The sequence below is a fragment of the Lepisosteus platostomus genome, chromosome 10 (genome assembly GCF_059453375.1).
Source record: "Lepisosteus platostomus isolate fLepPlt1 chromosome 10, fLepPlt1.hap1, whole genome shotgun sequence".
In the NCBI taxonomy this organism is placed as follows: Eukaryota; Metazoa; Chordata; class Actinopteri; order Semionotiformes; family Lepisosteidae; genus Lepisosteus; species Lepisosteus platostomus.
In genome coordinates this window covers 4,618,101-4,645,797 of record NC_142620.1, presented here as the reverse complement: position 1 = coordinate 4,645,797, position 27,697 = coordinate 4,618,101, and the positions used below count along the sequence as shown (strand labels likewise).

General features: G+C 39.6%; 1 protein-coding gene across 1 annotated transcript in view; it reads left to right on the top strand.

The window, feature by feature from the left end:
- Positions 1–27,697, top strand: part of LOC148653076 (putative N-acetylated-alpha-linked acidic dipeptidase) — an 82,364-nt gene that overhangs the window by 35,019 nt on the left and 19,648 nt on the right. The window contains exons 14-15 of the mRNA XM_088647602.1: positions 5,711–5,963; positions 10,940–11,021. Coding sequence (XP_088503728.1) covers positions 5,711–5,963; positions 10,940–11,021 — 335 coding nt within the window. The remainder of the gene's footprint in view (positions 1–5,710; positions 5,964–10,939; positions 11,022–27,697) is intronic.

Below are 27,697 nucleotides of genomic sequence, written 5' to 3'. Positions count from 1 at the left end.
TTCCAAAAACATTCCACATGCCGTCAGCTGATCTGCTGAGGCTGAATTGTTTAAAAGTCTCCAAAGGGCAATGGTGAAGCACCAGGAGGCAGGAAAGGAAGCGCAACTGACAGCAAAGCAGTGTGAGGGCCAACAAGAAGCATAAGAAAGTTTGCAAACATTCTGTCTCTTGGCCCATTTAGTGTTTGTTTCGTATTAGCTGATGAATCTGAGGACATCTGTCGTATTCAACAAAATGTTTGGGAAACTTGTTTCCTTACACCCACAATTCTTTGTGTAAAGCAGCATGCTTCCTGTTCTCAGTTTTAAATGCACTTCCTCCTCCGTCTGTGTCCTTTAATTGTTTCTGAATAATTGCATGGGGTTTCACTGACGTTATCAATAACTTTAAGGATCTGAATGTTTTTGAGTTACAGTAGATCCTCTCGTGAACTCCTCTGTTCAAGACTACAAAGATGGCTTCTTTAAGCCCGTCAGTGTAGGGCATTTTTTTTAAATTGAGGAATTTACCTGGTTGTTCATCTGGACTGATTTCAGAGCAGCAGTATCTTTTTCACATTGTGGTTACCAAAAGTACAGTGTACAATATACAATTATGCAGTATATTCTAAATGAGGTCCTACTGCTACACTGTATAATCTCAATATAACAATCCTTTAAATTCTTTCAATTTAAATTCTGTGTCATTTAACTATATATACTAGTATTCTGGTTTTGTATTGCTTGCCCATATTTGTTAATTATTATTCATTATTTAGCTTTCAGCACTTTCGTCTATAGCAACTAAGATTTACAGTATAGCTATTTACAGTGTGTAACTGAGCAGCATATTTAGGGTCCCAGGACAGGGCAGAGCAGCTCTCAGACAGGGTTTGCAAGATGGCACAGGCAATGAACTGATATGGAAGTAAGAGAACGAAGAGAAAACAAGCTGTAACCAGTTCCTGCAATGTTCCAGCACAACGCCAGGAAGACTTTCCAAGCTTTTAGCACTGCTTCAAGCATTTGCTTCAGAAACTCTAATTCTGAACACACAGCAAAACAAAACATCCCCAAATGAAGTCATGAAGTGAAAGATGTATTTTGTCTTCCATGCCTGTATTCTCTTTACAGATGCTCAACATTCAGACTTTACAATTAAATTCAGACTAAGATTGATGACTATTTATCTGGAGCAAAAAGCTTCTGGGAGTGGCCTTGTCACCTCAATCAATAACACAGTGAGAGTTTACTCAGAAGTACACGGGGAGCTTTTTATTGATTATCGAGAATTCCCCAGATGGGATAAAACATCTTCAATCAAAGCTGTTTTATCAAGTAAAGTGCTAAAAAGTTGACGATGTGGGTGGATCAGGGGGAGAAGCTGCCACGGAGGATCTTGGGTTCTAAATTTAACACTCACTTGGTGACTTTAAAGGCATCCGTCATTAGCTATTATCACGTTCCTGGGGTGTGCTGCATGGTACTGTCAGCACACCGATGAAGCTCATAACTAGGCATTAAAGTATTCCTTTATGGCCAAGTCACCCTGGCTTCTGCTGGGTTTTGCACACAGCTATCGTTTTTAAGGAGAGGACAGCAGTAGGCTACTAGCGACTAAGCAAACTACGGCTCTTCTCATATACCCTTTCTTATCTGGTTGTTGTCTATTTTCCTGAAGCACTGCAAGCATGCATGTGTCACTACCACGGATGAGTCCCAAATTCGGGCCCCGAGCCTGTGGTGAGGAAATGCTGCGGGTTATATTTAAGTCTGATAGAGGTTCATGTCTCCAGCTTTTACTATGTGTTCGTTCACAGTGTGTCTTTCTGGTAAGGCGATATTGCTTTTCACGAGATCACTGTGGCAACCAGCACTCTTCCAGACATTTCCAGTATTTAGTCATTAGCTATTTTCCACTTCCTTCTTGAGGCCCTAAAAAATAATGAAAAGTATTGGTTTTCAATACACCTTATAAAGGACAGGTGATGTGCTCACGTCAGACTGCAGACTGGCTTCTCTTCATCTGCCGCATTTCCTTTGTGGTTTTCATTCATGATTTCCTCTTATTGCATTGATTTGATTCTCTGGTACCTAATTCAAGGAAAACAAAGCATAAGTGTCCAACGAAAGCGCTAAAGACGCAAATGAAAAGACTCAGAATGTTCAGGCTGTGCCTCTGTCAATCGATACAATAACGGAAGAGTTAAAATAGTGAAGTAAGTCAAGGACACCCGCATTGTGCTTTTGAGTCGCTCTGAGTCACCATTCCTTTTGAAGTAATTCAGAAAGATTTCGATTGGTGTATCAAAAAGACTCCTTCATCCTGTCAAGAATTTGAGATGGATTTGTTTCAAGGCTACCATTTCCTTAAAATATACATATTTATATTTATAATTATAATATAATTATTTTGAGTCTTTTTACAGTTGTTTTCCCCTGGCTTCTTTATTATCTGGCAAAATATTTTTACAGAAACAATCTACTGCCATTAAAAATTCTCCCAAGACATCTACAGTAGATGTCTGATGTCTAGCAATTATTTTTTTTTAAAAGCACAATAATCACATCAGAGTTTTTGTAGTAGCTTAATTTTACACAGTCGTTTAAAACGTTGACTTTCTGAGTGATGTGTAAATGTTTATGTATGGTTATATACAGTAGTTATTTATAAAAGTTATACTGTAAATAAAGCATGGAGTACAAAAAACACAAATTACATTTAAAGTACAGCATTGCAGAACTGTATAATGCAAATTACTTCAGCTTCTTTATATTTCATTCGTTACATTTAGTATAATACTGTACCTGTTTAATGAGCAATAACGTTTTGTTTACAGTTCAAACTGTATGATATACTTTCACCGACAAAACATGTTGGAAGGTAAAGTACTGGTTGGTAAATATTTTCGGAATTGCTCTTGTGCCTCATTCAGAAAATGCAGACAGCCCCCAATAATGTGATTGTAAAGAAAAGTATTTATTGATATTTTGCTACAGTATAGCCAGATTGGTTTGAGAGATTATCTCTTGGCCACATGGGTGAAGATGTTGAAACAGCCTTATGATAAACTAAAGGGTCACTGCCTTCTATCAATCCTTGATATTATAGGACTCTTCATCACAGCTTGTTTTCTTTGACATTATTGTGTTGTTTTGTGATCTTGGGTTACTGATTATCTTTTGTTACTCATGTCTGTTTTTGCATCGTTTTTTCTTTTGCACTGCTGTGCATTAAATTTCCAAAATATCCTCACAATTCATTTCCTTTTCATTATGTTCAAGGAAGACTAACAATAATTTATTCCCAAACCTTTCAGAGTTTGAATAAATGAGAGCTAAAAATGTAATAAAATTTAGTAAGCTGTCGTCATTTTAGGCAACATTAATTTGTGGTATTTACTTTGTGTTCAGTTAAATGGTCTGTAGTTGAATTTAAAGATGTGGACAAAATAGAACGGAAAAGTAACTCTGGAAAAAAGAGTGAGAAAAAATGAGTGGTTTCTATTACAATTAAGATATTTGGTGAATCATTTTTTGTTCCTCAGACGATTCTTTGTGTGTTTAGAGTCTGTAGTATAAATTGACCTTACAGTATGTCCTTTGAGATCAATTCTTTTAGTTTTTTGTGAATTCCATGTGTTTTTCAAAGGAAAAACATGTACCCAGTTATTTTGGCATGTTGATTAAATGGTTTGAGTTTATAGCAACTTCATTGTACTCTATAACCTGATTAAAGTGAAAATTGAATGTCTTTTCTGTTTACAGTAAATAACTAAATGCATCCTGTTTGATGATAGCTGCTTATACAGTATGTCTCTGTTGCTGTGCAAGACACAGACAGTTAAGTCCACCCAAGAGGAATAAAAGTGGCTCGTTTATCTCAAACACATCATTACCAGTTTTCAGGGCAAATAGATTAATGTATTAATATATTAATGAGGCTTATCTGCAGAAATAGATTAAAATAAAAAAGAGATGTGGCTCTGATTGATGCATCTGTTAATTTTACTTCCTAAAGTGTTCCAGTTGATCTCGTATTTTTAGCTTTGCAAATCATAATGTTAACATAATTATAAGTGAGGTTAAAGAGTTTGCATGTATCTCATCCTGTGTGATTGGATGGTTTTGTAAACTGGATTGCTCTGGGTGGCCTGAGGATAATGACGTTAATTGTGATTGAATGTGCACTGGGATATTTTGAGATAAGTGAAAAATGCCTGCTCTGTGCACAGGTTTAAGGACCCATTTCCTGTTTTCCAGAACATTGAACAGGATACTAGTTACCTATGAGGTCACACTGGTTCACATTTGTTGTACTTCATCTGGCCAGTGTATCGTCATTTGGCCATTTGGCCTTTATGGGACAAGAATCTCTTCTGTTTTGATTATCAAGGTGTTTCAAGGTAGTGTGACATTAATACAATTCCTTACCGAGCTGAAAATTGAAAGTCCTCCTGGAAAGGCTTCGTGAAGAGCTGAATGGCTTTCTCTGGCTTGTAACCCTCAATATATTCAGTTAATATTGGTAAACACTATGGTATTTGCTAGTTCATTACATGAGTCATGCCACTGCAATAGAGTCCAGAATAATTACATCAGCATGGTTCTTCACCAATTTGAAAAGCTTTTTTTCTTCTGAAGGTGGATCAAGGACAGGTCTTTTGTATCTTAGTGCCTAATTCATCACCAGGGCAAGGCAGCTGTGCTGTGATTGATACTTTTGAATCCCACCTGGGTTTTTTGGGCTTTATATTAATTAAAGCTTGGTGATACTGTTTAAGGAGTGCTGGGGTCCAGAGTTACAAAGTCAAACTGCTAAGCAGGAACCAGCAAGAATGATGTGACAGCTTGCCATTCTGCAGGCGGTAGGGCATTGACTTTGTGCAACAGAAGGCAGTGTGAACCCCAGTCCTGTCTATAAGAATTAGATATGAGCTTCTTCTAGCATGTCTCTGACAGCTTATGGTCCCTCATGAGTTATGAGAAGGAGTGGGTAAAAATAAATTAAAATGTGATTCGTCGTTTTTCTGAACTTAACTTAACTCCCTTTTTTCAGGGAGACTTACGATATAGTAAATTTACATGACAGACTGTATAAATACGAAGATCGATGTTGCAGGTACAGTAAGGTAGACGTACATCTATAAAATAAGGCTCACTCAAACTAGAAGGTCTGGGAGTGCCCTACACAAGAATGAAGATATAGCAACATACAGGCAGTGCAGTACAAGGCAACATCCAACATCCTGCTGGTAAGATTACACAGAGGAAGTGCAGTTACTGGATTTTGTTAAGAGTTACAACAACGGATTGCTTTTATCATGGCTTTTTTTTGTGTTTTGCTCTTAGAGGTTTAATAAGGAAATGCTTGTGCATTTATAAACACCAGAAAATTAAACCCTCATAAAACAAAATGATCCTTAGACCCACAGTAGACCAGACTCTCCCCTTCCCTCGGTGAAGGAATGATTTATTTAAAAAACCTTTCCCGTTCATTTGCAGATTCCAGCTTTTCACACCTCTCCCACCTGCTCTGTCTTCTGATCTCTTGGGCTCCACATTCCCGCCACTTTCCTCTCTCTCCCCACACCCGAAGAAGGCTCAATGGCCAAAGCCCCATATTTCTTCTTTCTGCTTTTCAGTGTGGAATTAACCATTTCTTGTTCCTGCAATATTTCTGTAGAATAATATTCTTCTAAACATTGCCCGTCCCCTTTCTGTGTGACAGGCTTACAAGATTTCCTCTTACCCGTTGTACCATTCTGCCTACGAGACCTTTGGCCTGGTGAGCGGACTAATGGACAAAGGCTTCAAGTACCACCAGGCAGTGGCTCGGCTGTGGGGAGTGATGGCCAAGACCCTGGCAGACAAAGTACTCCTCGACCTCGATTGCACCCAGTATGCCAGCAAACTGGAAAGAATTGTGAGGGACATACAGGCCAACTACGGGGCACTGTTAGAGAAGAACGATGTTACCCTTGGTAAGTGAAGATGGGTCTAGACATCCCCTGAATCCTTAACTCATGCTTTTGGGATTGGAATTGCAGCCAGCATTACAGGCTAACTCTAGATAAATGAAGTAGCGACTCCCATTAACCTTCAGAAATGCTGGCTGCAGCTGGTTCCCTGCATAATAAACATTTTATGGCCTTACGTTCAATATGTTGTTCACTGATGTGGACTGGAATGTACAAGGTTCTAATTTGTTTGCATTTCCTGCAAATGAGCAGGACTATTTGTTGTTTTTTTAGAAATGTACAATACACTGTATATTTTCCCCTGTCAAGTGAGTCTTAAGATCTAATATGGAACTTAGAGCTGGTTTCTTGCAGGGTTGTGTGACAATGCTGGAAATGCTTCTTTCAGACCCCCTCTGGGATCCTAGATCCCGGGGGTGATCACACAGCCCTGGGTATTTTCAGTTGCTTTTCATCTGGTTCTGTTCCTACAAGTGAATATCTTCTTATCAAGCCCTTCACCCAATCACTCAGTCCTCATAAATCACTGGGAACTAGAGTTCACCCAGCTTCTAATACTCTGAAATCTGTCTTGGCCTACAGGCACTGGAGAATTTAAGATCATTTAAATCTTTGAAACCCATTGGCAATATTCACAAAAATGGTCACTTACTCAGACAGTTGTGTGTTGAACTCAGTTTGACCCTTATCATCCAGTTCTCCATCTGTACATTAATAAGCACTATAACTCTTCAGCAAGCACCAGATCACTAGCAACTAACTCTAATTCCCACCCCATCCCATCTTCCGGCTGATCCTGTTTGGCCAGGGACATGACCTTAATAACCTGTGTCTCAGACGTTCTGTTTGAAGTTCTGTCTGATCACATTCTAAGGTCACCCACCTGTCATCTAGAGTCCCATCTCTGATGCGTATCAGAGGAGAGTGCCGTGCTGCACCGACCAGCAATACCCAACCCCACCAGGTCCTCACCTCCCATCAAGGAGGTTAGGCATGCAGAGCATGCAAGGCAGGGTACACCCTAGACGGGAGGCCAGTCCATCTCAGGGCTAACATAGGCATACACTCACTCATCCAGCTTCTTTCCCTCATTTAGAATTTCACTCCATCTGGGCACAAATTACCCATTCAGAGCAGCTGTGTCTCATTCAACAGGTTCTTTCAATGAGCAGTCCTCCATCCTGACAGGATGAGCAAAAAAGCAAAACGTCTTGGTTTCACCAACAAAATTGGCTGATTACATTGTTAACAACTAAACTTCAGTACTTAGGCTGGTCACTAAGTAGAAACAGAGGAACCAGTGTTAGTGATTTATTTAAAAAAACATTGTTCATTTGCAAATGTATCATAAATAAAAACACCAGCAAATATATACAGTAGCATCCATGAGAGAAAACTGTCAAATTAACATATAGGTGTTACTATAGAGAAGAGCGAACCAGTAATGTTAAAATGTTTCAAGCACAATAAGAATTTATTTAAATACACTAAAATAAAACTGTATGCTTATGATCTGATGACAGACTTTATATAATATTTTCTGTGATATGCACATTTAACTATATTTATGTACATTCTTTATAGACTGCCGTGCAGTATCTCTCCTGTTTTGTAATTATTAAGAACACCTACTGTATAAATTATTGAAGATTTAGGTGATTTATTTCGTTAAGCAAACTCTAGCCTGGGGAAGCTGATTTTTATTCCAAATGATTTCCACATTCCTTAATTTTATGGATTGCCTGTCTAACTGACCCAGATCTTTAGAAAAGAGAGATTTATTTTTTATCTGTAGACTCACATTATCAACTGTAAACTATATATTCCCTAAAGTGGAGCTCAGCAGTTTTGAGTGTCGGAGACTTTTTTGGTCACTTACTGTAGCACCTAGCCAAATACATGTCCCTGCAGCATCTTCACAATTGAAAATGGTATTAAAAAATTACAAAGTAATCCTAGCAGGAGTAGGATCATAGACATCCTGAAGCACACTTGTTTATTAAAAATGAAAAGTGTGGAAACTGCAAGCAAACTGTGTTTTGTTTCCTGCTATGAGATTATGTTTGGTTCCTTCACTTTTGTTACTTAGAAATTAAATTACATACTGTACTGTATAAACGCACTTGGAGTTGTTTTAAACATTGTAACACTGTGATGAATGCAGTTGAAAGGAAGACAGAATTCATATTTGTGTTTATGCACCCTGGTACTATGTAGCTGAAAGTGTTGAAATGAATGTTGAGGCAATGGCACGGGTATTCCTCTCTGCTATTGATTTCCCACAGGTGTCACTGCCTCCTCTTCATGGGCACTGGGCACCAGCTGGCAGTTACTCATTCATATTTTTGCCTCATTCATTCTACACACTTCAGGATTGCTATGATTCTCAACCCTTCTTCTGTCAGCTCGACAAATATTTGGGATGGGAAAATATAAGGTCTTTATTTCCTCAACTTTTGAGCAGTGAAGTGTCAGCTGACATCTGCAGTTATTTCCTCTGCTAGAATCCCATTTCCAAGAGAGGAGTAAAAGGGTTAACTCAGAATATGCATTCTGTTTTCTAAAGCCTTCAGCAGCACTCGCTGGGCTTGGGTTTGCTCATGACAGGACTCGCCGCAGAACTTCACAGGATTCTGGGACAAGTACACCTCCACGAGTACACAAGCGGCACTTTAGTTCTCCATAGCAAGTAAATCACAAAATCAAGCATGGTCCTGCCGTTGCAAGTTATGTTCACAGCCTTAATTCATCCATCCATCTATCCATTTTCTAACTGTTTTATACAGTACAGGATCGCGGAGAAGCCGGGGCCTATCCCAGAAAAGCAACAGGCGCAAGGCAGGATTCACCCTGGACAGGATGCTAGTGCATTGCAGGGCACACACAGACACAAGCACGCACACACTCACGCCAGAGCCAGTTTTCCCAGAAGCCAATTAGCCTCCCAGTATGTCTTTGGACTGTGGGAGGAAACCCATGCGAACATGGGGAGAACATACATACTCCCTGCAGATAGCAGCCCAGGATTTGAACCCAGGCTAAATACCAATGCAGCACCCTCAAGGCTCGAGGTCCAGAGCGATTGCAACGGCTGGCCTCATGAGCAATGGCTGTGGTTGCGGTCAGCCATCTGTGTCTGCTAGCGATATTCCAGAAATAGGGCTGCTTTTTTGCAGCCAGCGGGGTAACTTTGGAGAAGTCAGATGTGCAGTGTTGATGTGATTAATTTGATCTGCTGCTACCTGTAGTTAGCTCTGCTGCAGCTTTCTGTCCAGTCTGTCCTCTGACTCTTTTGCCCCTCTGCTCTGATATTGCGGACGAAGAACACATTTTGTTAAGAGTGACCATAAATACTACACAGAATATTTACTGATGTGTTATTGACCATCACTGCCATTCAAACCATGACTATTAAATTAAAAACATTACAATATTAATATACTCCAGACATATTGAAAATAGACTCCAGTTACGAAAACACAGTAACTTAAATGTAAAACGTTGGCAAAATGTTTTTAAAAACTGATATAGACAGATGTTTGCACATTTATTTTTTTGTTCATTCAAGCCAGGTTCAAGCAGTTCATCATCTTCATTTTATCCATTCTGCAGTTTATCCTTGACTGCAACAATTACATGACCTTCATTTTTGTTCTAAAAATAAACGTGTTTCTGACTGACACCTGTTGAATCAGACATTAAGAGACTCAACCAGACCTGCTGGTGTCAGAGATAAGAGTTTGCAACAGGACGGAATTTCGTGGCACAGGGAAAACTCTTCCTCTTCAGTAATTTTCTATTTTTGTTCTGCATTCTGAGTCAAATTTCAGAGTATGTTCTGTGGCTACAAATGATATAAAAGGTTGTTTGATCGGTAGTGGAAGTGATAAGGAGAAATTACAATTAAGTTTTATTAGAAGGGGTTACTTAATTTTTATTGTGTTTGACTGATTAATCACGTCCCAGTCCTGATCCCAGCCAGGCAGTTTCAGTTTCACAGCCAGACAGTGCTGCTATCCACAGTGGAGAATTCCTCTGTGACAGAGAACTGCGAGAGGAATTAATATTATTGTCACGGACGTCCAAAGGGACTAACCGTGGGGAGCAGGAGAGCGGAAAAAGACCCATATGCGTAGCGGCGAGACGGGAAAAAGGCCCGGGCTCATTAGTGCAAAGAGTTCAGGAATGCCGTATAGAAACCTATGCCCTCAGGGAGCGGACGTGGGGCGCCCTGGTGCTAGGCGGGTCTCAGGACATCCGAACGTCAATGCTGAGCGAGGAAAGAGTGCAAGACCCGGAAATATATAGCCCAAGGGAAAGAGAGGGACAGGAAGGACAGCAGACCGGAAACTAGAGATAGGACAGAGAAGGAGCGCCCTCTGGCTACAGAGGGCGTGACAATTATCCAGGCCCCTAGGAGTTTACCTCACTGTAATGGGCTCAAACATTGAAATGCTCAGAGTGTTGTCGAAACCAAGTCAGAAATCTTGTTCTCGTATATGTCACTTTCCTGGTGTGGGCAAAATATGGCATATCGAAGTCAGTATAATTTGAAGTACATTTCATGAGTGGTACTCCATATTATATGAAAAGGTGTTGGGGAAAGATGACGTTTTCATATAATAAATGGAAATTTATTTTTTTAAGAAGTAATTGTTTTGTCTTTCTTTAGCCACAAATGGTATGAACTGAATTAGTTTTTAAAACATACTTTCTGTGACATTTGATATCTTCATACAATTAAATGCTGTGCACTGAGCTTTAGAGATGTGGTATAGTTACTCCAGCACATGGCCTTGGGGAAACTCCCACTGCTACCCCTCCCATCTGCTTGTGAAGCAAAGTGGAAACATGAACAGCAGATTTAGAGAACAAGATGTTTCTGATACATCTGTCTTTTTTCCATGTGTGTGTGTTGTGTTCCAATGGTCACACTGACATCTTCTGATCTGATTAAAATATGTGTGTTCTCTACACAGATGGACTGGTGAAAGCAGTAGATGAATTTAAAAAGGCTGCAGGAGATCTGCAAACAATGACTGAGACTGTTGACGTGACCAAGTAAGTGATGGGCCTTTTTTAATGACTGTGTGGTTGTTGGGAAACTCATAGAAGGCCTAGAAGGCTCTTTAGGCTGCTGTTTTTGTTCCCTGCAAATTTCACATTCGATGTCAATGTCTAAACCTGTGTGAACCTGAAATAACAAAATCCTTGTCTGGTTATGAATGTTACTGAGAAAGCTCAATCCCAAAACATCGAGTACATGGCCATGATTTCCAAATGAGACCCTTGTTTCGTTCATTGATGCCGGGCTCCTGTTGTGTTTTCCACTCTGTTTCCAAATTCATAAAGTTTAGCGGCTACAGCAGATCTAACTATGGCTCATACAGAGGTGAGTTCAGATTTCACAGTTTAATTTTTCCTATTTTGCTAGTACTTTGTATCTAAATATGCGTGACTATCATGATAATTCATTGCTCATTCATATCACGATGTGTACATCACGATGTGTACGTTTTTAATCATCTTTCATACGTGTCTTCAATGCTGTAACTCAGGTACTGTATGTGAAAGGCTTACTCACTGTACAGTTTCTGTACAAAGCAGTTTTGTTAATGATTGTGGCTATATAAATGCTGGAGGACAGTGATGTGCTGTAAATTGAAAAAGCTCTTATTCAGCTTTTGACCATGACCTTAACAATTAGAGTCTTAGCAAGAACAGAGAGAGTGCAATTCTTGAATTCTGTCATGGAAAATTCACCAAAATAGACTACAGAGAAGCAGTGGTTTCTTTTCTGGTGAAATATTGCCTTTTATGGCTTCTGCCTGAAGGCTGAAGCTAATTGGAGGGTATTTTAGATTGCTCCTTTCTTTTGGCGTGGGGATAACAATTAAAACATCACAGAAACTGTGACAATGTGTTAATGTCAAGGTTGCATTCTCTCCTTCTGCCTTGGGTTTCAGTCTAAGCCAGTGGTGTCAGCTTTGAGTCCTTGCTACTTGAGTAACTGTTCTTGTTCCTTCAGTGCGGTACTTTACCCCCGTGGCTCCAGCGCCCCCGGCTGTGTAAGGGGGGATCAGCACTGCTGGGGGTACCCCTGTGTATCATCCAGGGGGACTCACCTGCTTTCTATTCCGCAGAATGAACTCTGGCTCAGTGAGTTGCTGCAGCTCTGGTTAGAAGCTTTACAAAGCTTCATAAAGTTGAACATTTTATGTTATTTCACAGTGTCAGTTTTTAGAAACTGGGAAAGAATTTAAAAAAATGTAAAAAGTAAATATTTTTCTTTAAATGTTTCCTGTGGTCAGTGATGCAAGACGCATTGAGCAGATCGATCCATCACGTTGTGCTGAAGCTTGGGCTTCGTTAGTGAATAAGAGTTGTAAAATGTAAAATATTATTTTGTGTTTTGATTAAAATGATTTCTAGTTGTAACATCAGTTGTTTTTTTGTTGTTTGACAAGATTCCAAGCTTTATTTCCTATTCTGGGAGTTGTATTACTGCTCCCAGCTGTACAGCACTTCTTATTGCAGCATCCTGGGAAGATTCTAGCAGTGCAGAGTAGCAATTAGGTTTCCACACTCATAACGGGACGTTTGCGGTTTCAAAAACCAGCTGGAGCACCTGCTGTTGTACCCTTGAGCAAGGTACTTCACTCACAATTGCTTCGGCAAATTCCCTGCTGTATTAACGGGTCTCCAGGTCAATATTGGAAATTAGTATTTGTTCTAAATTGACTAATCTGGTTACGTAAAAGCAATACATTCCCATTCAGGGATTCAGGAAATCTGAGTCAGGTACGAAGATTCTCTGTTTTTCTGCAAACAATTTGTTGATTGAGAAATGAACAGTCAGTATCTTAAAAGGTAAAGATTTGTCAAATAAAACTAATTCACAAGACACAAAAAAGACACAAACTAATATTTCCAGACTACTATGTACTGTTGGAGAAAGTTCCAGAACACAATAAATTTGTAGAAAGGTGGATTTCTTGAAATAAATCATCCTCCATAAATAATCGTGGTCCCTACAAAAGAATACAGTAGAAGTACAAGCAATAGTATCAAACTTTGCCTGGTAGGTTTACAAAAGGAAATTAAATATTTCCACAAATGCGAATCATGCAGTTCCTTTCTCTAAATTTAAGCCCCTATAGAATCCTTTCAGTGCCTAATAGACAGGACTGTCTGTCAGTTTGGAACCCTGCCACCCCAGCACCTGACCTCTTGTCTCTGCCTCACCTCTGCAGTCTACCATTGAAGTATAGTGTTGATCACATGACCTCGGGCTGGACAGATCTGAAAAGGTCCAGTCTCAGATGTCATCAGACACCTGGTGATTCTATTCAGTTGTTGACTGCATATCTGAGCAGGGAACTCTGAGCTGCAAGCACCTCAACACCTCAACAGCTTCTGTCCAGCAAGTCAAATGCCAAAACCACTCTCCAGGACAAGGGAGAACGGCAGAAATCTGTCCAACACGTAATGAAACAACAAAAGGATTTCTAATATTTGTTTTAAACAAATGGTCAGCTACTGTTAAATGTTTTACTGTTGTACTTAAGCACTGAACTGCAGCTGTCAATCCAAAAGACGCTCAATGAATGCAGTTATTTGATTAAATATTGTGTTACTGGGCTTCATTTTCCTGAACAAATAAAAAAACATTCTTTAAGACTGTCACCCAGCACACCATTTATACAACTACTGTATGTGCAATACTAGAAAAAAGCATCTGAAATATTGTTTACTAAATTGATAATTACTAAAAATAATTGCACATTTAAATGTTTTTTTTTCAGTTTTCTTCCTGGTTACTACACACTGAAACATTTCAGGCCACGTTGCTGTATTTCTGAATTTTCATAAGCTCACATGTTGGGGGAAACTGCCTAATAGTGGAGCATGCAGAAAAGTTTGTGCTTGATTTCATGGGTCCAACCCTGTATTTGCTTTTACCGTTCTATCCCTGTTTAAAAAATACCTTTTTTGCTGTTGTTGTTGCTCCTGTTTTGGAAAAAGGAGCTGTGAAGATCTCTCCAGCTATGCATACTCTGTCTTAATGAGAGCCTCCCACAGCTTGCCTTCTGTTCCTGAAACAAATGTGAAAGGTTATACCCAGGCCTTCTGTCTGGGAACACATTATTGCACTACACTTCATTAGGTGCCTTGCTGGAGCATTCTGTGGCCTAAAACGGACTTTGAAAACTGCAGGTACCTCTCTGGACATAGGAGCACCATGATTAAAATAACCAAGGGTCTGCAGTGAGTCAGACCCACCTGTAGCCCTTTCAGCTTGTCTTCTGAAAAAGAAAGATTGGAAGGATTATGAACACTTGGATCTTCTGTTTGAGTGCAAGAGGATCCAGCTCTTTTAGTCTGTCACAGTAGGATGTTCTTTTAAGCCCCAGGAATATACCTGGTCTGTCTTCTCCAAAACAACATCCTGATCTGGACCAGAAAATCAATATTTTGTAAGTTTTATGTGTTTTTTAACAAGAACACAAAGTACCCTTTTTACATTACCATGTAACCAGTAGAAGTAAGGTTTTCAGATGAAATTTTGCTTTCATCTCCCATCTTCAGACTACACCAAAATGAAGAACAAGTTGGTTTTGAAATAATCCTACTTTTATCATTGCAAATCATCTGATCATTATGAAAGATTAAATATTCCTTTTATCTCCTGGTGCATTTTTAATCTTTGAAGTTTCTTTTACTATTTGTTTTAGATGTTCAGCATAGCTATTTAGAATGCATTATTATACAGTTTGACTTTATTTATCTTGACAGCATGATTTATATCTTGTGTTTTCTGTTCTGACATTTGCTTTTTTGGATTGTGAACAGTCTGCTGGAATAAGCTGTCTTTTTCATTTTGTGTTTACATATTTTAGTAGAGATTCCTGAAATCCCTGTCATTTGTTCATATCAGTGCACTGAATGCAACAACTGCTTTAATGTTGATCATCAATAGCACACATAAAGCACAGTGATTAATGTTACATTTATTTGGAACCTGTGTAATCAAAGTAAACAGAGGCTCATTATTGTACAGTTTCTCTTTGGTTTTTCAATTGCTGTAATTATGTGGAGAAGTAAAACTGAATTATACCAACAAAAGAGCTACACTGTTTTTCACAATTATTTTTTTTTGGAGAGTACCACATTTGGTGGGCATACTGTAAATGTTGCTCATGATCAGTCCTCTGTTATGTTCACGGTATGAACATGGTACTGTGTTGCACTTTTCTTTTCACAAGAAATAGCATGGCATTCCTTTAATTCACCTGTTGTATAGCAGATGTGAGAGAAGGCAGAGAGTGGTAACTAGGCAGAGACAGTCTCTACAGAACTCTACATTCAGTACTGGGCATAAGGTTTTAAAACAATCCACATCCATTCAGTGTAGAAAGATTTTCCTAATAATGTACAGTAAGTGCATATTAGAGTTTAAAAGAAGTTCTGTTAGGAGCATGGCTGTCCTTTTATCAGTTTGTGCTGATGTCTGATTAGTATGCAGCGCAGACAACCATAATAGGGGAGGTATTATGAGACTTCATGCTGATTGAACTCCAGCACTGGAATAATCAAATAAGAACATTTATACTAGCCATTTACAACCTGGAACTGCAGCTGGACGTAATTAACAATTAAAAGGAACACTGGATTAAAAATATATAATATATATACTGTATATACTTTATTGTAATGAGCCTTTTAAAATCTCTACCTTGACGCTTGCCATTTCAATCAGTAACCATGGCAAGAATAGCTAAAAATAAACTAAAAACAAACAGGAAAATACTTATTCACTTAATCAGTAGAGAAGTTCAATGTTAGGTGCATTCTTTTGTCACAGAATTGGGACTGGAACCAGGGTCAGATTAATAGTCTTAATGTTTGGAAGACAGATATGGTTTGTTTGTGACCTATGATTCATTCTGTCTGCTTTCGAAATGCTGTTATTGCTTAAATGTTCTGTCCTTTCTTATTTCAGTCAAGTATATTTAGAATTTGGTGTCACCTGTATTTCATGTTATGTGTGATAACATGAAATATAAGTGATACACATGTGTGGTGTTATGTGTGATATTTTCTGTCAGATCTTGTTCCATCTAAATTGGGTCTCATCTGAGCACAATAGTCAAGTGTCACCTGAATTGTCTATAAAATATAAATACGGTATAATTTGTTTATGTTGCTGATTGTTAAGCATTTTACAAAGAACACACTTCCTTTCTAGACATAAACGCTAAAAGTATGAAGGAAAATATACAGTATAAACAATTTGTTTTTCAATATAGATGTTCGGATATTTTAGAAATATGTCCCTTATATCCGAGTGAACTAGCTGGTGCTTAAAGAGTCTTGAGAGGAGTTAGATGGAAAAGTATCCTTACACTAAATTAATTTCATCCTTTCTTTGATGTTCTGCATGAATATGGTGCAGGGAAACCACAAGAGTTATTTTCAATACATCCCCTTTGTAATGAAAACGTGTGATAAGTTCCACTTTTTCTGATCCATTGTCTGCTTGAATTTTAATCCCTCTTCATTCTCTCAGGCATCTCTTGCCGGACTGACAGCCTCATTTAATCATGATTCATAGCTGTGGGGTAAAAAGAGACACCTTTCCTACCACTAAGTCTAAAAAGTGGAAATGTCAATATTGAGAATTGTTTTTTTTCTGCAGAAGAGTATCTTGTGTAAAATAGGCAAAAAAGTACAAATGTAGGATATTTCCAATACCAACGCATGCAGAGGTGTTTCCAATGGCAATTCTATGCAGCTTGTTTTTGTGTGTTTCATGTAATATAGTTAGGTATTCATCAAACTGTTTTATTCAATGTGAATTAGAGATCGCTGACTGAGCTGTGCATTAACGGTTACTGCCGCAACCACAATAGGAGCTCGTCACATATATCGAGAAAGGGCAGCATGACACACAGTGACAGAGCCGTGCTCCTGCAGACTCCTGCCGGAGCCGCCCGTTAACCTGAGCCACAGGACCACCTAGCCTTCGTTTAATATCAGCCTAGTTCCGAGGCAGCTCAGGAAACTGACAGCACAGACCCTGAAAGTTGAAAGTCACCTTGTGGGAGATTAAGAAAAAAAACTTTAAATTGAAAAATGGACTTTGCTGTTTGCAGTTGGTAGTTATTAAAAAAAGAAACTGTGGCATCACTGGGGACCTCCTGATCTGTCTTGGCATTATTTATGGAGCTCTGTACTGCTCTGATCCGGGGTGGCGGGGTGGCGGTGTGGATGTGGGGTACTTCTGCTGAAGTAGTCAGATCTTTACTGCACTTCATTCTGTGGTCCGTCGGTTAAAAAAAAAAAAACTGGGAAGGGAGGGCCACTGATCGGAAGGTGTTTATTTTTTCAGCATTTAGACATTCGAACAAATAGATATTTGTTCTCAGTTGTGTTTTGTTGTCATTTATGTACAAAAAATAGAAAAGTACGTTTTCGGGATTCATTTGTGTGGTTAGAAGGAACAAGCTAATTCATTTACTGTACTTCTGTCAGTGTCTGTACACAATTGTTTTCTCCATAAAAAAAACTTAAAGAAGATAAGGATAAAGAAAATTGTTCACACAAACTTAGTCTTACATCTTAATTTGATTGACTACTTCCATACAAATTACATTTTTCAATAACAGAATGGAACAATGATTTTATAAATGGCATGTGGCATGGTAGATGCTAATTTTCTTGGTTTTGTGAAACCATTTGCTGAGACAGCTCTTAGCTTAGGCTTTAAATACTTTGACATTTAATCACATTTGTAACAAATAGCTAGTAAAAATATAAATAAGTAATTCAATCTTTTTGTTTTATTTATTTATATTTTGATTCTTTATGGCATTTACCATGCAGGTGAACATAGATTCTCTTTATATATTTCTGTGTTTTACCTGACACAGAGCAGCGAACAAACAAGATATTCACACCTAACTGCAGGATTTAATATTTTCAGGAGTATAAAACATATATTGTGGATGACAAATTTTTTCCATGGTAACGGGTTTTGATAAAAATGTTTTCACTTGGCAGTGCATTTATGAACGAAAATAGAGTTTAAAGTTCAGCTATCAGGGTGTACAGTGGTTGCTTACTTTGTCTCCTACAGTGATCTATTACAAGTTGACCGACAGTACAGAACAGACCACTCTCACCTACAGTATAGACACACAAAGTCTATAGGCAAAGTAAGTGCTTCTAAAACTTCAGGTGGAGGTAGCACACACCTTTCCCAGGCTTCAGTTTTCAGTCTTCTGTAATGTAGGGTGTACTATGATAAAAGCTGAAGGTTAGAAAGAACTCAGCAATTAATCTATCAATTAATTAATTAGGGATAAGATTACAGGGTTGAAAGCAGTGTAAGAGTTGGAGCTAGGATTAAAGTTAAGTTTTAAGCTTTAGCTTTAGGGATAAAGTTAAAGTGGAAACCAGTTTTTTGTTTAAATATAGTATTAGCGTTTGATCTGGAGCTAGTGTTAAGGTTAAGTTTAAGGCTGGGGCAAGGGTTAGGTCTAGGGTTAACGTTGGAGTCAATGTTAGATTTATGGTTTCCAGCTAGGAGCTGGGATTAAAGTTGGGTCTAAGAATAAGGTTTTAAGTTTTTTCCAGTTTGTGGTAGTTTTATGGAAAGGTTCAGTTTTTGCACAAAGCTGTGGTCAGGGTTGGATATAATTTTACGATTTTGATTAGGTCTGCATTTTGGATGAGGTTAATTTTCTTAAATGAAAGCATTGACCCATCTTGCAGGAGTGGAGGATTAATGTGTTGTGCAGAATAAAACATGCTTGTCTGTTTTAAGGTATCAGTCCAGCCCCTCATAAAGTTACAAATGTGTTTTAAATATAACTTTTCTTTGGGATAATAGATAAATAGCATAACAAATATATGTTAAGATGAAAAATTTCACCTAGGGCAAAATCTTATACAGTATTTTCTCATTTTTAAATACTTAATACTTAAAGTCTTAAAATGGATTTTTATATAATTCCATTAAGATATACAAGGATCTGAGGGCCTGAAAGCTAAAAGATTTTAACTGAACATTTAACTGACTGTGCTAAACTGTTTCAACAGTTTAGTAACCTACAAGAAAAGGCTGATTACATATGGGGAGATCGTTAGCACATAAATACAAGAGTGAGATTGCTGGCAGCATTTAAATATGTATGAAATATTTATTTTCCGCAGTAAAAATGAAGTTAATTAGCTGTACGTAAATGTTTTTTCTATAACTAAAGTCCTTGAGGCAGCTTAATTATGCAGCGCATCAGCTGGTCTGGGTATGAATGCTTACAGCAGCTATATCACCCTGCAACTCACAATCGACAGCCCCCTGGAGCTCAGCCGGTGTGCCTGGCCAGTATCTGGATGGGAGACCTCCTGGGAAAGCTAAGGTTGCTGCTGGAAGAGGTGTTAGTGGGACCATAAGGGGTGTTACTCTACAGTCTGTGTGGGGCTTATGTACCAGTATAGTGATGGTTATCTGGATAGTTATACTGTAAAAAAGTTGCAATCCTTCGGATGAGATGTAAATCTCTCAAGGTCCTGACTCTACATGGCCTTTACCAATCATGACTTTCTAGCAATATCCATCTATGAACTGGCTTCATCACTCTGTTTTCCTCCTCACTGGTAGCTCATGTGTTATTATTATAATTATAATTATCATCATCATCATCATCATCATCAGTTACATATGTTGCATGTTTTGAAGGCTGACATTCATGAAACAGCGCATGGATCACATTCTATTATTCTCTCTCCACTATGTTTTTTAGTGCTGTTCTTTGAGTAAGGAATTGTGTGCCAGACACTGGTGATGCTCTATGAAAAGTAAGCTGCATGAATCTGTCTTGAGACAGTGGTATCTGTGAAGAATAAACGATCGCATTGACATTCTAGCAGCTTCGAATCCCTCCAATGCCACTTTTAAGTACTTTTTAAATGCGATTCGCCTGCGAAGCGGCTCTTGACGTCATCGGGCCCCTGTTGATCCCTGTGCTGAGCGGCACCTTCAGCTCCATTAGCAGCGCACATGAAGTAGATCTGAGCTCTGCAGCTCGGCACAGCGCTCTGGCAAGGAGGCAACTTCTGTAGCGGTGATCGACTCTGTCAGCCCTGCTAAAACTTTGATTTGCAGGAGTGGTGAGGTGCTGCTGAAATCCATTCTGGCTGTTTCTTTAATAACACTGCAGTCATTGAAGTGGGGGGCTTCCTCAGAACTGTTAGCTATAAGGTCCAGTTAATTCTGTGCAGCTTCTGTTGATTAACCTTCCAGCAAGGGATTAGAGACCGTTGTGGAAGTGAAGTGTGTTTCCGGATCATGAGTGCGGAGACTTCACAGGTCAGCTTCCTTAATTAGCAGGTGACCCACCTGCATCCCTGTGCAGGATATCGCCTGGCAGCACCTGCTGTTGGCCTCGCGGCCCGCTCCTCGGGGGGGTGGCGCACAGCTGTGCCCTTGTCCTGTCTGCCAGCAGGGGTCGGAATGAGGCAGGTGGGAGCGCTCATCCCTGCATCCAGGGAGGGAAGCAATTAGTGAGGACTCCATTGTTTCTGATGTCTCCCAGGACATATTAATGGGCTCAAATAGCCACAAGCAATAAAACGTGAACTGAAATATTATATGACAAACTGTATATAATTTGACATTACTAGACTGTATATTTTAAGCGATGGTGGGATATGTTCTGAAGATCAAAAACTGTTTACCAGTTTTACTTTACCTCTACAATAACTGCTCGGTAAATATGATGTTCCCAAGGAGATCATAACGGAGATTACAAGCGAGAGGAATATTTTCTTCCCATTGTTTGGCTGTTAGTAGCTCAGTATTCAGGGAACTTGATCCAGCTGCTCCTCAGAAGAAGCCAGGGTATCGGCTTCAACAACACGGGTGGCTTGTTCCATAACCCCACCACCCTTTGTGTAGAAGAGAGCCCCCTGCTCTCAATCCATATCCCGCTCTTCACCTGCCTTTCAAGTCAGATCCTTTAGCTTTTCAGACTTCCTTTCTTTTTTCTCCTTAGCCACTTGCAGACATCTGTAAGAGTGTGGCAGATAGGGCAAAATGATCCTATGCAGGACTCAAGACTCTGAGAAAGACACTAAGCTGAATCGCTAGGCAAAAGCGAAAACCAGGAGGCAGGTGAGTAGGTCTGAACACAGAGAGTCAACGAGGAAGCAACAATCCAAAACACAAGGCGAAATCGAATCCAGGAAGCAGGAGAGTAGGTCAGAACATGGAAGTACAACGAGGAAGCAGCAATCCAAAACACAAGGCGAAATCGAAAACGAGAAGCAGGCAAGGAGATCAGATACCGGAGAAAAGCAAGAGATAAACGCGCACTAGGGAGCTTGAAGAGAATCCGCAATAGTGAGCGGGCAAGTGAGGAAAAAGGAGAACTAAAATAGAGACGGGAGAGAAAGGTGATTGGCGTTTACTTGCGGCTTGAGCTTGTTTTACAGGGTGTGCGCGTGGGAATGCAAGAAGGAACAGAGGCGCGAGTGGAATGCGTAACACATCTTTCTGTGCGTTGTTACTTCTCTGTTGCTTCCTGAGACATTCTCAGACACTCAGAATCCTGCTGGTTTCTCAGATCGATTACCCTTGACAAGTCTTCGATGGGCTCCAACCTTCTGCCTCCCTTGCTCATTGCTTATTAGTGATCCTCAAGTACTGGTTTATTTGAGATTTATCTCCATTAAGTCTTTGCTGAGTACTCCATGCTTTACTTACAGGCCTTTCTATTTTATTGGCACTCGTGGTCCACCTCATTTGTCCTCAATGTGCTTGCATTTGACCTGGGGTCCTTAGCAGCTTTACCCTTGTGGCGTGCCCGTGCTGAGCGAGCTCTTCATAAATGTGTCGAGCGTAGCCGCATGATTATCACTCCATGTGTTTGTAGTCCCTGGGGAGAGAAGACACACTGTGGAAGCAGAATTTCACTTCTTCCCATGCAGACTTGCAAGGAATTCACCTCCCAACACCAGGAACTCAGCTGGTGAGGCCTCGCGCTCTGACGTGTCTGCTGACTTGAAGAGGGGGCAAAAGTCTGAGACGTTCAATGCAACTTGACCTGATTTTAGGTAGAAAAAGCTTCCTATTATCTGAGTCTCCTCATTCCTAAAACAAAAGAAAGCAAGCGTTGCCATTACCTTGGTCCTGCACCTTACACAATACCTCCAGGACGTATAGAGATGTCAAAGACTCACTGAAGTAGGGTAGCTGCTGTAACTTGATTATATCCAATTTGACTTGTAGCCGACAGTCCAATAATTTAGTTCTGCTGTGGAGGGGATGAATGCAGTCAGAACACGAAGTACTCTTGGGAGTGATTTTGCTATTAGCTTGAGCAGTAAAGGATATTATAGGAGACAAGTCTGCTTCCATTTGACCCTTTCAGCTTTAAACAAGATTTCACTTCTCCTCTCGTGTCTTAGTGTTGCATTGTACTCTATTGATCTTATCATTAGCTGGGGTCATTTTCACATCTGAAGGTTCTCTTCTCATCTGAACATTACCTTCTCACTGTGAACACTTTTTCATGCTCTTTACTTTACTGAGGTTGCCATGATTCCACTCCCTGGGCTGTTTTTCTCAGGAGCCACTGGATCTGCTCTGTAGAAATAAGTTTGATATAAAAGACTGCTATTGTATCGACGGCCGAGTTTCAGAGCAGTGAGGCGAGAGCCTGTGACTCATTGGACCTTTTCTGTTTTGACATTTCATGTGCGCACTCCCCTGTTTTTTTAGAGAAAGCATCTAGTCTTACTCCTTAGAAATGTTATCAGCCCTATTCTTCATATAGGTCACATACGCACTCAAATATGAGAGGTTCAGTACACCCTTTATTTCAGTTTAGATGATCTGTTCCTGCACAATAATCTTGCAAGTTATTGTTAGATCAGTGAATGCTCAGATGCATTATGCGAAATCAATTACTGGGATGCAGTTTGGCTGGTGGAATAAGAATGAAGCTGAAGACGTAATTTCACAATGATTGTAAAGAAACATTGAAGCAGCAGCATAATTTCATTCCTGCCCAATTTTATTCTTAACAAACCAGCTTACATTCAGACAGTTATTGAGGAAAACCGATTCTTCATAGACTAAAACAAATTTAAAGTTAGGAAAAACCGCAGGTGTATTTTCCATGCTTTAAGTTCTTCAAAAGATAATAGCAGAGTGTTTTAATTCTGATGTACTCTACTACAGTGGCTCCAGTCTCTATTTTTATACTGAGAGTAAAGGTTTTTATGGAGCCACTTTAGCTAAATTTGAAGGAGAGGTTAGAAAAATGTGGCCCAGGGGTTTCAGTATATCTACTGTATCTCTCGCAAGGGAGACTGCTCAGGCCACAGCTTGGAGTCCCACAGTCCAGACATCAGAGGGTCAGGTTCATTACTCTGCCATTATTCTGCTGTGACCTGGAATGTGTCAGTGGAGGCCTTGCAGACAGCTGTGCACTATGGTGTATATAACATCTGTCTTAGAATTCATCTGGTTTTCTGTCAGTTCTGGATAAACCTGAGTTTTTGGGTAGACCTCAAATTTTGAGACTTGTCACAGTCTCATCCTTCAAAAGTTTAGAGGCGCAGATTGAATGCAGCAATAATGATGGCACAGCCACAATTGCAAAGAAGTGCAATGGTGTTTATTGAGAGGAACTGTGTTCCCAAAGTCCACACCCAAAAAAACCCAAAGTGAAAAATACAAACTAACCAAGGGAAAAAAACTCAAAATTATAGTACAATAATATATATGTTAATTGATTTAAAAAATAGATTGTCGTAGGCAGCTCCTATTCTGCACTACTACCAACTTCCTCCTATCTCTTCTCCTATCTTGAGGAGCCCCTTTTCTAGGTTAAACTCCTCCCCCCGGAATATTCCACTACAAAGTAAAAAAGAATTATACAAAATAATAATCAGAATTCTGATATACAACTTCCTCCAGTGACTATACAAGTAAACAATTAACATATTATTAACAAAAATAAAATGTCATTAGTCCTTTTATGTACATAAATATTTTTGAAGACAATACTACCCCCTCTTAATGGTATGTTCTTATAAATCAATCCACGCATTTGCAACCCTGAAACAGGTACTACTAAGCCAGCCATGAAAGTTATCTTCTCATATCTCTATCCTCTGATCCACTCATGCCAGGTCTACCAGTCGGTTCCTCTTGACCTTTACTCTTGTTTGCACCATTTACCACATTTTGAGTTGTGGGAGACGGGATGCCCACTCCATGGTGTCCACATTGAGATCAGAATGGTTAAGTCCATGTCAGGTTTTAAAATGATGCCCTGCTGTCTGTGTGTTTTAGGTGGCATTTTTATAGTTGTACTTCCAGTATAGACAGCACACTGGCACAGTGTTTAGCATGGCGGCTTTGCAGCTCTGTGGCCCCAGGTTCACTTCTTGGGTATTAGTATGTTCTCCCTGTGTTTGTGTCTCACAGTCCAAAGACATACCGGTTAGTTACTAACTGTAGTTGGCTTCTGTAAAAACTGTCCCTGGTGTGTTTGTGGAAGTCATTGAAAGTGATGTGATGATGATACTTCTAGTATATATTGTCCCCTATGTTATGATTTTATCTATGTTGATCTGTGCTGTTTTATTTATGCTTTTCTATACAGTATTTGGGATATCTCTGATATGAAAGGTACTAGTCATTGTTCTTTTTCTTCTCGTGATTATGTGCAGCTGTTGTGTGTATCATTTCATGCTAATAAATGTAAGCAATCTGCACTAATTATTAAATTAATAAGGGTATCTATGCCCTTTACTCTGGTGAGAAAGTGCCATGTGATCAAATTTGCACATGGACATCAGGGGATTGGTGTCAGCTGTGTGCAGCCGGTGTCCCTCTATACTGGACAGTGCAGGGGTCAGCAATCCTTGTGCACTCAGGGGAATCAGCCCCTCCCGACCAGGCGTGGCAGCGAGGAACCCAGAAAGTGAAAGGCTTAAACCCCGGAAGGGGTGAGCTCCAGAGCTGCAGCCCCGGGAGGGGGATTGAGAAACGGTAGCGTCCTCGGCCGTTTCTGTTTTCGGCACGCCGCCTGACACGGAGATGGTGAGGGAGTGACTGGCCAGAGGAAATGGCTGGGAGGGGGTGCTTGTCACTGCTGCTGACTTCAAGGGGCAGGGCAGACCTGTGTGGAGTGCGCAAAAAGGTGTGTGGTTACGTGAGGCGGCTTAAATCCCCAAACAAACAAAAACTGGCCCCTGTCACACTCCCTAGGCATTAAGACCTGTATAAAAATATTTTACAAATGAGTGATTTATAATGAAAGATATTTGTTATTTACTGTGTTGGTTATAATGTCAAAAGCAAAAATGAGATAATAGAATTGCTTACAATCCTATTGTATTTTTGACCTTTGGCGCGGTTTATGTCTTTTGTAGAAGACATCAAGAATGATGTTCCTTTTTGCTTGGCTACTATTGACCAATACCTGATTAATTCCAGCCACGGGGCACAAACAAAACCCTTCCTGATAAAAAAATAATATGGTATAAAGTTAGCTGAGCTGCAGAGGCATTAATGAGGAGATTGTATCTTTAGTCAGATAGACTGAAGACAGAACAGATGGCATGAATTTTGATATGTTTCTATAAACAGACATAGAGGTTGAGGAACGTGGAGAGAGAGAGAGAGAGCTAAAAAAGCTGTTAAATGTTACAGACTGTAAGAAAAAAAATATCGTTTGGTGGCTGCTCATGTTACGATTTCATATTGGTCTGACTGATAGTGTAACGCAGTGACCTGTTGCCTTGGAAGGTCTAGCAATTATCAAGACAAGTCACTTCATTTCCGTGAAGGTGATTTTGTCGTGTTAGAATTCTGCAGTGATTAACTCACAGTCACTGCTCTCTCTTCATGGCTTCATCCTGGTGTTTCAGATGTGTCCAATTCCTGACATTCATTATGTTAGTGAAGAATGTTGAAGAGGAGGAGGTCGAGCACAGCCTTTAAGGTTCTTAAAAAGGATGTTTTTCTTCCTTCCAGAGAGCAAGACTCTTGCATTTCCTCACATAGCAACTAAGCTTGGCCCCCATGTTCCTGTGCTTGACAAAGGTTTCAGTAGTAATGTCCCCCACTTTAGTGATTTTGCACCTTGTCTGTATTTGCATTTTAAATTACAATGCAGAGCTAAATAAAGCCCTGAAACCTTAGCTAAATGGTTAGGTCTTGCCTTACCACCAAGGCCTGCAAGTTCGTGGGGCTAAATCTCGCTCCTGAGAACCAATAAATGTACTGTATATAATCAAATGATTAAAACAGAGATTTTTTATTTATTTTATTTCTTCTTAATATTTTTCCAGTCCTTCTGCTTTCCCATATAAGATTCTAATCTGATCCAAAAGAGAGACAGCTGCACACGTTGACAGAAAAAGTCAATACAAAAAGAAACAGAGACCTTGGCTGCTAACAGCCCTGTAGGCAGCTTTAACCCACATTAACTGGTTCTATGTTAACATATTCATCTACACACATGAGGCAAAGCAAAGTCAAAATTAATAACATGTCACAGGAAAACATGCAATATAACATAAAGCATGGCATGTCATTAATACACTTAGTATGATATTTGCTTTTGTCTGTGCAGGTCATCACAGTAGGTTATTCTGTGATGTTACCCATTCCCCAGAAGGCTGCACATTTAAACTCTGTGTAGACAAGCAATTCATATCGAACTTTCTAACCAGAACCCTGCAGGACGAGAGAAGTAGTGTTGTGTAATATGTGTCAGATTGTTATAATAAGACATAAAACTGAGACACCACCAGGGGAAAGGCTGGTAATGAAGTTAAAAGGCAGAGTAATTTCACCCGAAAAAAGGTCACATCCTCTAGGTGATTATGAAGGAAAGATTATATAACTATAATAGAAAGATAACCAAGAACTAAGGCACAATATTCCTACCTCCTGTAGTGTGCCAAGTATTTTAATTAATGACGACAATAGCAGAGGATGATAGAATCAACTGCAGATATTTTGGGGGACTTATTGTTTGAAGCCCTGGTTTGTAACTGAAAGGTGCCGTGTTCAGATTATAGCTCTGTGAAACAAAGATGGGATTAGTTGGAAGATGGAAAAATGGTGTGTTGCTCTGGGGTTATTTGTGTTGTGACTTCCTTTCCATTCCCAGAAACACCCTCAAGTCTGCACCAGCAGACCTGTTCAAAGACATTTAAACTTTGGTCCCAACACACAGACTCTGCCCTTCGCTGTCCTTTGAAACAAAATACATGCTAACATGAACACACAGGATCCATTTAATTTTGTTTATAGTGAAGTAGATTTGGCGGAGGTGTTTTTGTGTAAACAATTTTGTCTCCATGTGGCTCACTTTAAAAATGCAACAAATTATTCTCAATAGCAGGCTAACCGTATCTTAAATGTCTGCAGATAGGCCTCAGTTAAATTGTGCTTTCATTTATAATTTGATGTAAATGTCCAGGTCATTACTGTCCACTGGTGTAGCATGCCTTTTCAGACAGCCTTTGCAGAGATATAAACAGGCCAAACTGAAATACAGAAGCACCAGTGTGGTTGTTTGGAGTCCTGTCACTAAATTGACAAAGAAAAAAATGTAATTATCTTTTATAGAACATACAATTACCCTGGAAACATTACTGCTAAGATTATTTGCCATTACTGTCACTCATTGCTGAGCTAGTTTCCA